Source organism: Scophthalmus maximus, chromosome 14 (genome assembly GCF_022379125.1).
Source record: "Scophthalmus maximus strain ysfricsl-2021 chromosome 14, ASM2237912v1, whole genome shotgun sequence".
Lineage (NCBI taxonomy): Eukaryota > Metazoa > Chordata > Actinopteri > Pleuronectiformes > Scophthalmidae > Scophthalmus > Scophthalmus maximus.
Window position 1 is genome coordinate 5,301,790 of NC_061528.1, and position 13,094 is coordinate 5,314,883.

Genomic DNA, 13,094 nt, shown 5'->3' on the forward strand with positions numbered 1-13,094 from the left:
GGGGGCCGACAGCATGTATGTTTACCAGCAGCATGTGGTCTCTCTCATCTCTGGTCGACACCAGAGTGATGTCGTCCGTTGTTACTGCCGTTTAAATAGATCATCAATTTGACTACGTTTCAGCGTGGAAGCTTTAACTAGTTTCTGATTGGTGAGTGAGGTGGTGAGGGGGGAGTGGTCACTGGGTTCCTGATTGGGACAGAGACATTCTCAGAATGCCTTGGGCGATGTGGAGCAGAGGGTCAGGTGAGGGGGGGGATAGAGGCTGTCTGTCTGTGTGCAATGTCCTTCACGCATATCCACACATTCTTGTTTGAGTATGGCATCCCGAGAACATGACTTAGGTTGGCCCCGAGGAGTCTGGATGCAGTGACGTTCGGCTGAACCCCGTCATGTTTAAAGCGGCATTTACAATTCCAAACGAAAACTATATTGTCAATAAAAGGTTTTCCCATGGTTGAGACATGATGATGTTAACCATGTATTCAGGCCAAAGCGGCTGTTAAAAGATTCAACTCCTTTCCTCACTGTTGGAATTGGAACCTGAGATTAATATATGTTGCAACTGGCAAGTTGCTCAGTTTCTCCAGTAGCAGGGAAACTTCTTTTTTTGATCTCAGATGTCAGAGCCATTTTTTCTTCGTAGAATGCCATAAGGCCCAGTATTGATAATAATCCTCAATACATTGATGCATCAAGGCGATAACTAGCAACCCAGTAGCTCCCTGACAGATGAAAGGTCAGTCACAGTTCGATTTTCAGTATCTGAAATTGTACCTGTGTCCCAATTGTAAACTTTTCTAATGACAAGACAAAGGTGTCATTCAACAAATGCGATGGGAGGGGCTACTCCGCTGTGATTTTAAAACAGGGGCTACTTTTTTAGCACTGAAAATCAAATACAATTCATAGGAAGCTGTGGGCCCACTCTCAACACTTTTCAATTTAATTTGAGATGATTAACAAACTGTGCATCACGATTAGCCAAAGGAACCAACGATGTTAGGATGTGAATGACAGAAAGCATCTCAGACACAGAATAACATTCTGCACAATCTTACCTTTTTTACTCAGGTCAATTGCAGCTTCCAAGAGGACTTCTAATTCCCCTTTTGGCAAAACTGGAACAACCCAACGAGGCCTGGAGGAAATAAAAAAAGACTTAAGAATACAAATAAGTAGAAACCAACATATATATTTTCAGTATAACAAAAATAAAAAGGGGAATGCCGCTCAAAACATGATTCTACCTCTTTTCACTCTATTGACAAGATAAAGTCAAGACAAGACATACCTACGAAAAGAAAAATTATTTCAAAAAACAGAGTTTATTGGCTCAAAATAGAGATGAAGATGAGTTATAGACCTGGCCTTCATTACTTTTCGGAGGAGTCGCCTGCTCCATAATGTAGGTTAATTACTAAGTAATGCAATTCACGCTCTGCGTTCGCAGCAGCCATGCTGTTGTTTTGAGTCGAGTGAACTGTATTGCTGAGCAACCTGGATCTCAGCAGTGAAGAATATTTGGGGGAAATAATGTTTTTCCACATTTGTTCTATCATTTCAACGTTTTTCTTTATGTAAAATAAAGGTGCCACATTATTTGTGATCCAACATATCGCAAGTATAAAGGTCAAACTGGGAATTACACTGCACTTTTAAAGATTTTATGTCTTTGAATAAACCGAAACATCAATCATTGTAACCTAAGTTAATCAAAATGACTCCTGAACACGACACTCCATACACAATCTGAAACAGTTCAAATGAGTTTGAACTGTTGAAAATGGTAGTAGTACTACACTATTAGAACTCATACAGAAACTGCAAAATGTGAGTGTCATAAAAATTACATACATCTTGAAGTTATATAAAACAGTATATGCTGCAATCAGTGTTTCCTGTTAATTCCCTAGACTGTGGCAGCCCACAATAGTCCAGTTTGTCCCACCAGACGTTCATAAAGAACCCAAAATGTTTTCTTACACTCCTCATGAGAACATATCAAATACTCTAACTTGGTGTTCTGTGACATTGCTTCATTACTCTCTCCCTTCCTCTCTCAATCGGCCACACCTGGAGAAATCCCGTCATAATCATCCATAAACTTTTTACCGTCTTCGTCATAGTTTCAGCTGTAACCGTGTGTGTTCCCATGAGGGACATGTTCTCAGCAGGCGGACGGACACACTTGAAATTAACAACTGCAGGAACTCTTCCCTGACCGTTTTATACATTCATAAGTATATATATATACACACACACACACACACACACACACACACACACACACACACATTCATATATATATACACCGCCCCCACCCCCTTCGCTAAGTCACATGAATAAGTTTCAGCTTTCCTCTTCTTTTTACTTCCAGAAGTAGTCATCAGTTTTAACAAAACAATCAATCTTTAAAGATTAATTTTAGCCCAAGTTTCGCTGAAATTCCCTTTGTGCAAAGAATTTGTGTCATCATGCGAGTTAAATACCTGTTGATCATGTCATCCAGCTTGGCTAGGTCAGTGTGAGGGAAGGCGGGCTCCTCCTCTTCCAGCTGATGGGGCCCTTCCCCCTGACCCTGCTCATCTGGTGGGCTCACTGGAGAGTTCTCATTAGATGAGTTAGGAGAAGATGTCTGTAAAAAAAAAAATCATAGACGATCAGAATCAGAGAAAATATAACCGCCATACTATGTCAGAATAAGTTTTTAAAAAATCAAATAAAGTCAAAATCTGATTCCGAGAAGTGATGTTGTACAGATAATTGGATTAAACCCTTCAGATTCCCTGCAGATTAAAATCTAAGAATTCTGTGCTGCCTGTGTCCAAAATGTAATTTAATTGAAGCGTCTGCACAATGTAAAGTAATAGAAAAGTAATGATTGCTTTGATAGCGATGATCTTTATTTTATTCATAGATAAACAACACTGTCAGTTTATGGTGATGCTGGAGGCCTCACTTAAGCTTTAATGCTCATTATACACAGACTCATAACACTCCAGGCTGCTGTTGATTTAATCTGCGTGCTCCTCTGGTCATTTGCTCTCAAGATTTTGTGTGACTGTAGTGATTTAATGGGGGATTTTTGATCGCTGGTGTCGCCAGAGCAAATAAACAAAAGGATCGCAAATAATCCTGCCTTTATGTATCTCATACCAATCCATCAAATTATTAAATAAATATAAAAACAACAACAACAACAACAATAGTGAATTTTGCCAATGAAGAGATATGGCTCACTTTTTGTTTGGCAGTAGGGTTTCTATTGTTCTCAACAAGACACATAAACAAGGCCTTTTAAATCCTCTTTTTTTGATAACAGAGCAAATGCTCTTTTAATGTTCACCCACCCAGAGAAAACAAGTGAAGTTGTTTAAGAAGTATAGATGTGTTAGTATGTGGGGGGGACTCTAATTACAGTGCTGTCAAATAGAAATTTTAAAAGTACTAGTGTGAGAGAAACACACAACATGCAGCATTTCTGAATGTGTATGTGTAGACTGATGTGACCATTCCTTTTATTTCCTAAATAGCCTTTCTCATCTTGAGCATCAGTGGTGGTGTGAGCGACTGTGTATGGGCGAGTAAAAAAAAAAGAAAGAAAGAGGGACACATACTCAAAAGACATGCATAACTGAGAAATATGAAATGTGGGGGTGTGTGGTAAAGACTCCTTCTGCTTGGCTGACCTACATAGGCAGCTTGCCTCTCACGTCTTACCACGGCTCATCTCTAACCAACACAGGCCTGCGAATGCGCACACACACACACACACACACACACACACACACACACACACACACATCCTTTATCCATCACTCAAGAGGCTCTGTTCATTGATGCCTCTCCTTCACTCTTTTTCTCCCCCTTTTCCGCTCCCTCCTCCCCTCCCCTTTCATCCCCTTGGGCACCTGTGTGCGGTTAGGTACGAGCAATAAAAAAAACTGTGCTGCAGTGCCTGAACTACCAAAAATTCTTTAAAAATGCTGATGATCACATTTGTCCACTGTTAGATATGAAGTGTAATGCTCATTCATGTAAACACAAATACAAGAGGACATGTTTGGATGAAAGCATTTAGCACTAGCAAGTCAAGTGCATGTTGAGTTCTAGCTGGAAAGATGATGCCGACCTGGTTCTGTGGCAGTGGGGGTTGGCTCTGAGCATCAGGTGCCTGGCCCTGGCCCTGGCCCTGACTGTCATTGCCCCCCACCGGAGAGCCACGTGTGGTGGCCGTCATGCTCGCCACCGGGCAGATCTTGGCAATCTTGGCCTCTTAGGGAGCGCTGGCCAGGAGGGAAATCACAGCCACCTCAGCTGTGGAGCAGAGGGAAGAGAGCCCGAACACACGAGAGAGGGACACAAGCACCTGGAGGTCTGGATGTGCCGCTGAGACCATTGCATAACCTGGAGACAGGGAGAGAGGGGTTAAAGGTCAGAATTATCGGCTGGCAGTTCAAGTTAATTGTAATACAAAAGCGAAATCGGTTAAGAGATGGTTATTATCTTGTACTGCAGCAATCTACTCATTATGAATTAGGCTCCACTTGTTAGTTAACCACTTTCTATTAAAAAAGCTAATTTACAAAAATGATGTTCTCAGTGATTAACTAGATGAATCAGGAAGCTGCAACCAAGCTGTGAAGGGCTGATAGGGATCAATGATTTCATTGTCATTCGATTCAGAACATCCAGTATCAATCAAAACTATGTTACTGACTCATTACTTTTAAATTACACCCGACAAAGGCAGCAACTGCATCATTTTACATTTACAATTCTAGATGCGTCTCCTGCAACTGCACGCTTTGGTCAATTACCACAGAGAATTTTTCAAAGGTCAAATGATATTACCAAAGCTGCTTTTACACATGTAATGTAACCCTGACCTTTTCCAACCGTTACACGGAGGATCTGTATGTGTGAACGCAAATGTCCGAATCAGTTGAACCGTACTTTACCCTGCCAGCTCCCTAGCACGAAGTCTCAGTAGTGTCCGATTGAACCAATATGCGAATAGAGCAGGTAAAGGTACGGAGTATTTAGAGTATGAGAGGCAGTGTTCATGACTTTTCGTACGCCGCCTCCTGTGAGCTATACCCTGGTGCGACCCCTTGCCCAAACCAAACAGTGTCTCACACATCGTACGGACAATATTTGGTTCTGTGCTGCATGTGTGAAGGGGCAACACTGGACATTGTCCAGAGTTCGTATGTGATAGCAGACATTTCTACATCTCTTTCTGTGGACAACAATTCTGCAGTGGCCGGTATCTCTTTGCCTTACAATGATAAAGCTGCCTCATTGTTGTGTTTTATTAGCCTGGGAACCAGAACGAATTCTGGGAGCTCATTTAAATTTGCTCTCTCAGAATACGGCCTGGATCCCCCTCCATTGGGAAGTGATTACCCCCGGCAGATCACAACCAATCGTGGTTGTGGTAGATTATCTGATAATGGGCGGGGTTTATACCACGACGTTAACAATCGGTGAACAATTGCGGCTGCCGCTGATGAAAAGAGCATTTGACTTAAAGTATCCGATATTTTCAAATTTCACAAAACCGGCAACACTCGTTCACAGACATCATCACAGGCGTCTCCTCTCTGTTGACAGTTCCGCGTCACTCAACAGACGTCACATGATTCTTGGAAATCGAAAAATTACCCGAGCGGCTACACCAGGCTAGCGTGTTATGTCACAGTATGTTTTTTTGTCACAGCCGCCCCAAGGCACCTCAACAACATCATCCGCATTGTGCTTTCATTTGAATGCAGAAGTTATGTTGTGTCATGCTAACACAGACTCTCAGTCAAACGACATTTTGAATTAGAGGCCACATGATATTACCCGAATCGATCCCAAATCCCAGAATGGTCCAGTACCATCTCAAATACCTTGATGTGTACATACAACCTCAAGTGTGCATGGTGGCAGTAGGGCTTAAGAGAGTTAAGAGGGAGTGTGAAGTGAAAACACGAATTTAAATTATTCGTAATGCCCATTATCTGATTCTAACTGGCACCTGGTTAAATGATGGTCCCTTGTTAGAGACTGTGCTGATCTTAACAATAATTACAATTATTATAACAAGATGCTTTGAAACAGTCTTAGAAGTCAAGTCAGTTTGAATTAATATTGCTCAATGTGGCAAATTTGCCTGAGGGGGCTCTACAATCTTATCTGGAACAATTGGTCTTTGCCGATTCTTTTTATTACAACCCGGGTCTTCTGCCCATATTTTAATGATTTTTTTAATGATTACTATGATATTGTGATTACCTAAGCAACTGCTGAGATCTGGAGAGTGATTACATACCTACATGACACAACGGGTTGAGAAGTAGAAAAGCATCGATCTGACTTTTTTGTGTTTAATTAATAAGCTGAATTTCTCACTTTGTGGAAGAAAACAGGATTATATTTTGATGTGTAAGGCAACATCAGGCCTGACTTGACATTGTTCTTTAAAACGTTATGCTAAATTTAACAAATAATTACATCTATAAACACAGAATTAAATATTACTAAAAACAAAAAAATTATCATACACAGGCAACCTGAAAAAAAAATCATGTGTAAAACCTTTCACACTCTCCCTCAAGCAAAATGTACACGTCTATCAGTGCACTGCTGACGCATGACATGGCCGACATATACAAATCTCAACAGTGAATAAGATCAGCCCTTTAGTCACCGATACCCAATCCAGCTACTGTATTTGAGTCAGCATTGAAAGAATATCTGTCATCAGAATCGGATTGGTGCATCCCTCACAAGAACGAGAGGTCAGATGCTCAGACTATAAAAAGCAAGCCAGCAGTTTGGCCAAATTATCTAAACCATTTTATGTGGCGAAATATTCCCTAATGGCACAGGAAAACTATATGTGCATGCATGAGCGTGCTAAGTACGGCAGATCACAATAAAGCCAGGAAGCGGGTCTGGGTAACCCTGAACGTAGCCTGTGAATGATGTTTACCACAGAAAGTTTGGTTAATGGTTAGACTTTTCATTTCAATTTCTATTCCAAATGACCTCTGTCTAATGTGGAGTCTTTGTTTGTTTAGCATCCCAGTGGGCCAGTGGTTTAAGGGCATACCACAAATCCACAACTGCCATGGTTTGATTCTGGCTGAGGGGCCTTTGTTGCATCATGTCATTCATGTAGCACGCACCTGCATGCAACTCTCTGCCGGGAAACTCGCTCTCCCCAGGTTTGTCTCTCTAGATCATAACTGCCAAATTAAGATAAAACAATTAAAAAAAAATAAGAGTTAAAAAAAAAGGTGTTTGTGCAACTGTCCACGCCGTGTCTCACTTTCTTTTTGGTGATGTCTCCCCCCCTGCCCATTAACTTATAAAGTGCAACGTAATCGCTTACAATGGTATGGATGGATAAAAATAACAAAACCCAGGAACTGCCCTTTAAATCTTACTGTGACAATTGGTGAAACATGACACCACCTGGCAATGTAGCACTTGACTGTCTGGTCAATCATAAATCCTTTTTAAAAGTAGCTTCTTTCTGCAATTCTATCCAAACGCTTCCTACCTCGGCTTTATACAGTATATTAGTTTTCCAGCCTCAAAAACGGCGTAGAAACAAAACTAAGAAGAGTCTGTTAATATTGTAGCCACATGAGATAATAATACAATAACAGACGTAGGAATAAACTGCTATGACATTTGGGGCCAATACAATATCACATGTCTTTATATCAACAGCAGGCCAAAGTTTAAAGCCAGTAACAAATAAGCAATTACGGGTGGTTTATTAGTTCCCATGTCTGACAACGTCCAAACCTTAGCATTGGACAATAACAAAACCGGAGTTGTTACAAACCATGTCATATGCTAGAAGCCATAATTTTGCTAAATGCAACAAGGAGATTTATTATGATGCTTGGAAACCGTACCGCGTACCCGACAAGGCAATCGACAAAACACCTTTCAGTCTTCCTGTCATCAAAATGAACATTCATGTTACAGAGTCAGTGCTGTTTTTAATTTCTACCATGTAAATAATTTAACTTCTACAAAAGGTGGGAAAGGTTAATTGTTCTTTGATACCAGAAGAATCATCCACAGCAACCTTTCGGATCAGAGACAATAAAATAGGTACATATCATCATAAAGGGAAAATGAAGAGGAAAATGAATCTATGCTATTTAACAAGATGAAAGATTCAGTGAAGTGGACAATCACAATACAAGGTCTGACCGAGCTCCAGAGGACAGGAGTTCAAGAGTCGTATCTGATCTCAATTTCTCTTGATCGTTAAAACCCTTCTGCACCATGTCTTCTGCCCAGAAACATCAAAAGTTTTCCAGATCAACAATTGACTAGAACTAAGAAGAGAAAGGAGAGCAAGCCGTTTGAAATATAAATAAGACAACCCAGAATTTGACAGTATAAATATAAAGAACAACAACTGCTGTCGTTCTGCCCTCTTGGAGAACAATGAGGTTTTTTAAAGATAACCCCAGCAGTCTGTCATGCAAGCATGTGCCTAGGATTTCAATTCTGATGACCACAAAATCTATTCAGCGACTATCTGTTAATTTTTCTAATGAGAACTGATAAAAAAAACTCAAGTGTGTGTTTACCTTCTCTTACAGTATTTTCTTTAAATCAGTGTAGCGAAACCAAATGATTTCCTATTTTGCAGGTGGCAAATGACACTGGCTTCGACATCAGCCAATTACGGTTGCAGCTGTCATCTCAGCCAGTGCATCAGAGTCATGTATTATAAACACAGATATGGCCAGATTCTTCGGCTTGCAGGGAACGAAATGTCACATATAATGGATATAGGAGGTCCTATCGGTGAAAACCACTCAGTGGCTAACTAGTCTACTAAAAGGGGGAACGGGTGGGTTATATTTTATGACGCACAAAGACACCTTAATGTTATGTTTTATCAGCTGTGTTAAAGAAACTAAAATACGTGGTATCAGCTGATGCTATGAGGACAAACGTTAGGCCAGGTAGAACTGCGGCCTTTTTTTTTTTTTTTTTTTAATAAATTTGAACTCAACTGGCTCTGGATCCTTAACGTTAGTGTTATTCAAAAAAAAAAGCCAGTGTATAGACGGGTGGAATCGCTCATCTAACATTACGTGTGTGTGTGTGTGTGTGTGTGTGTGTGCATCTTCAAAATCAAGACAGTTGCAGGTGCACACACACACACACACACACACACACTGTACACGGCGACATTACGTAATCACGATCACACCACGCACAGCACCTATACGACCGTTTGCAGCTGGTTTAGTTAGTTAACGCCTGCAGCTAGCCGGGGAGTCGTCTATTTCCTGAAACTAGCCCGCTAGCTAGCTAGCTGCGGCAACTACCGTTCGGTTAGCCTGCGAGGCGATCCGCCCAGACGGCGGAGCGGCGAAGGCCTCGTCCAAAGCCCCACTACGCGGAGGCACGCAGGCCTCACCATTCGTGTCGGGGCCTGACATTAATACTTCCCCCCGCAAAACCCCGTGGCTACATAACTGATGAACTTCAGAAAAATAAAAATAATAATAATAATCGGATGAAGACTTTAGGTCGTGATCAATCTAACATTCAACTTTCCCCGACGTTATTGTTGTGTCGACGACGTGCTAACGAGACGCGATCTAGATAAACACTGGCTGTCGGTTAGCCGTTAGCTTAGAACCCGGAGGTACATTGCAGCTAACGTTCTGTTTTTGACAAGCGGCTCGCTCGCGTATGTGACTCGACAACAAACGAGTGTTCCCATCTGACGGGAACATGAACCCTGCGCGATTAATCTTACCGTCGCTTTGTTGTCATTGCATCGTCCAGAAGGAAGTCGATCGGGCTAACTAGCACAGATAACGATGAATATGTTAGTGACAGGGGAGTCGTCTATTTCCTGAAAATTGAACCGAGTGTTCCTGACCTGCATCGCCTGACGCCAACTTAATAACTTAGCTCAAAACAAACCGCAATTTAAAAAAAAATATATAGATATATATATATATATCTATATATATATAGATATATATATATATCTCGGAAGCCAGAGTGAAACAAAATGTAAATCAGCAATGTGTGTTTGACAACGCCGCCATTTGTGCAATACATTTGTGAAAGAATGTGACAGAAGCGTAACTTGAAATTCCAGATGAACTTGTAAACATGATATATGTTGAAAGGGAAATGTACCTGCGCGGTCTGTAAGACAGCGCCGAGGACAATCTGCGGGTAGCTAGCCGCTAGCTCCGGGCTCCCCGGGAGCTAATGGAACCCACACGTACCGTTAACGCCATGAATTGCAGTTTAGTCACGTTGACATTGTCAAAGACCCGACGAGCAGCAGCAAACGGAGAAAGCGGCACCAGCGGCCGAGTAACACGAGCGACCCAAATGCAGTTGTGTTGCCTTGCATCCAACCACCAGCTGACGCTAATACTGGTAGCGGCGGCGGCGGCAGCCCAGCTAACAATCAGCAGCGAGCTAGTTAGCTAACAACTCACCAGGAATTTGATATGACTTCCCCCTCTATGCACGGGCTACGTCCAGCCTGGAGCGGTGGTGTCGTCGTATATTACATAAACGTGGCCTGTGTCGGTGACAGTTTCGCAGGGGGGGCCACAAACCTGTTACCAGAACGGTCTAATTCCTACGAGGTGTTTTTTTTTTTTCTTCCCCCCCCCCCCCTCTGCTTCTGGGTGTTTTTCCTGCGTCACCGGCGCGGCAACAGCCCCCGTAACTCCGTCTAGTCCGATTTCCAGGGCTTGTCACTTCGGTCCCAGGCAGTCGCTCGCTACTTGAATCAGTTCAACATGGCGGAAGCGCAGTCGGACACAAAAAAAAAAAAAAAAAATATGCTGCTCAGTAGAAAAGAAGAAGAAACAACGGGGGCCAGGCGATTGTGTGAACTCCAGGCAGCAGTCTGCGTTCTCAGTGAGCTGGTTTGCGCCGCAACAGAGTGCAGTTCGGAAAACACAACAGCGGCTGAATGGAGAGGCTTAAACACCCCCCCTGAATTCCGATAAGTGACTCCGGTTCCAGCGGCGATAGGCGATCCGTAGTTTGGTTAATGCCGGCAGGAGAAAAGGCTGAGCAACCCGGCGCACCTGGCTATATCGCCCCCTGTGGCACGGGGTTGTCATAACATGAATGGGCAAAATATTATTAATTGAAATAAAAAAAATAAAAAAAATGACTGACTTCAATTTCAAAAGTGCACACAAACTGACATTTCAGCACTTAAAAGGGAGGGTATGATTGGAAGAAACCTAATTGATCCTCATGGACAGCTATTTTCCCCTCCTGCACAGAACAATATAATAATAATCATAATTTGTATTTATATAGCACCTTTCAGAACTAGCTTCACAAAGTGCTTTCGCAAATACCTACAAATCACAGACAATTAAAATCAGCATTCCAACAGTAATACGGGTTTCAGGTCACATATCTGTATAAAAGAAGATATAAATAGACGATATAAAAATACAACATCACATAAAAGCGAGTCTATAGAAATGGGTTTTTAAAAGTGACTTAAAAGAAGGTACAGACTTTGCTAGCCTTATCTCATCAGGCAGGCTATTCCAAAGTCGAGGGGCCCTGATGGAGAAAGCTCACAAGGACTGTTAATTTCATCCCCCCTCATTTACACTAAAAGCACACAAGATGAAATCTTTTAACCTTCTCTTAATGCATGTTGTCCAAGTTTGGTTTTGATCCCGACTCTGCTACACACCAATATCAACCATTTTCACCTAAAGAAAACACACTTCAATAACCAAGCAAATAAATCAGCATATCGCATTAACACGATATGTGAACATGTCCAGTATATCCACATATGACCAGGGGCGTGGCACCAAATTCTGGGCCCTATACATAAGCAGTCTCTGAATGGGCTTCGTCTGCATTATTACATGGGGGATATTGACGCATAATTTTTTTTCAGGCAGACATGAAATCTTTTATTTATATTGTGTTCCATCTTCATTCACTCTGACTCAAGCAGGGACCTGCGAACGGGGCCTGGAGCTTGTATGAACAGCAAACCAAATATATTTCTATGTTCAAATTTGCGCCTAACTAGTGATTGTGAACCTATACTTTCCCATGTGTTAGGGCCATGGGATATCACTTACATCACATAACTCATAATAGTTAAATTACCTATTGCCATACAGTGAGCTAGGTGTTTTAAGGGACCTTGGAATCTGGGGCCCCAGGTGGTAATTCAGCCTTGCTTTGCCCAGGTGGTAATTCAGCCATGGTTATTTCCAGGGCCATGTGCTATTTGTTCCCATGTAGAGTTACCTTACACTTTCTCTGACCACAGTAATAAACAGAATCTCACAAACCTGTGAGATTTGTTCCCTATCCTGTAGTCTCTGACCTGACATGGGCTACACATCTTTGTTTGTAGGCTACATGTCTAATCAATGAACAGTTAATGGCCTTGGATGGAAGTCAACAGAGCATTTAAAATATAGGTGAAAAAGCTTCACAGTACTCCGGTGTAAAGGATAAAAAAAAACATTTATTACACAGTTTGTGAAACCATACAGATGTAGCCAAGTCAAGTATCCTTCGTACAGAAAGGTATACTACGGTAAGAAAAAAACATGCGCCTCACTCCGTTTCTGAATCGGCATCAAAGCCTCCAAGACTTCAAACCCGTAAGCTTCTTCTCTTAAAGTGAAAGTGACATGCTTACATTAAGACATAAAACACTAAACAAGATATAAACTGCACTCATTCTTACCTAAGCATGAACTTGACCATGTCGCAGTGTAACTTGGCTCCCACATACTGGCCCCTAATTGTGCTCTTATCTGGAGACAATTAACAAATTATAACATGTGGAGCCACAGAAATTAATTTAACATGCAATTTAGCACTGCGTATTACTGTCTATTCAAGTTTTTTTTTTGGGGGGGGCGACAATGTTATGTAATCTCACTTTCAAAACTGGAGTAACAATAACACTATGATGAACATATACAATTATTACCTCCATTGTAGTTAGGATTTATTACAGGGCAGTTTTATTAGATTGCATTAGTTTGAGTTAGGTGAACCCAATAACCTGACAACAG

At 41.7% G+C, this 13,094-nt stretch overlaps 1 protein-coding gene across 10 annotated transcripts in view; it reads right to left on the reverse strand.

Annotated features, from left to right (window-relative positions):
* usp9 (ubiquitin specific peptidase 9) overlaps positions 1-11,043 on the reverse strand; it is a 37,212-nt gene extending 26,169 nt beyond the window's left edge. For 4 of the 10 annotated variants that reach the window (XM_035650926.2, XM_035650917.2, XM_035650923.2 and 1 more), the window contains exons 1-4: positions 10,503-11,042; positions 4,136-4,410; positions 2,493-2,638; positions 1,062-1,141 (exon numbers count right to left, since the gene is read on the reverse strand). In XM_035650926.2, the coding sequence (XP_035506819.2) occupies positions 1,062-1,141; positions 2,493-2,638; positions 4,136-4,243 (334 nt within the window). In that variant the 5' untranslated portion in view covers positions 4,244-4,410; positions 10,503-11,042. Of the gene's footprint in view, positions 1-1,061; positions 1,142-2,492; positions 2,639-4,135; positions 4,411-10,283; positions 10,430-10,502 lie in introns of those variants that run through there. The other 6 variants (XM_047337485.1, XM_035650921.2, XM_035650919.2 and 3 more) reach the window with 3 other exon arrangements.
* Between the last annotated feature and the right edge of the window lie 2,051 nt (positions 11,044-13,094).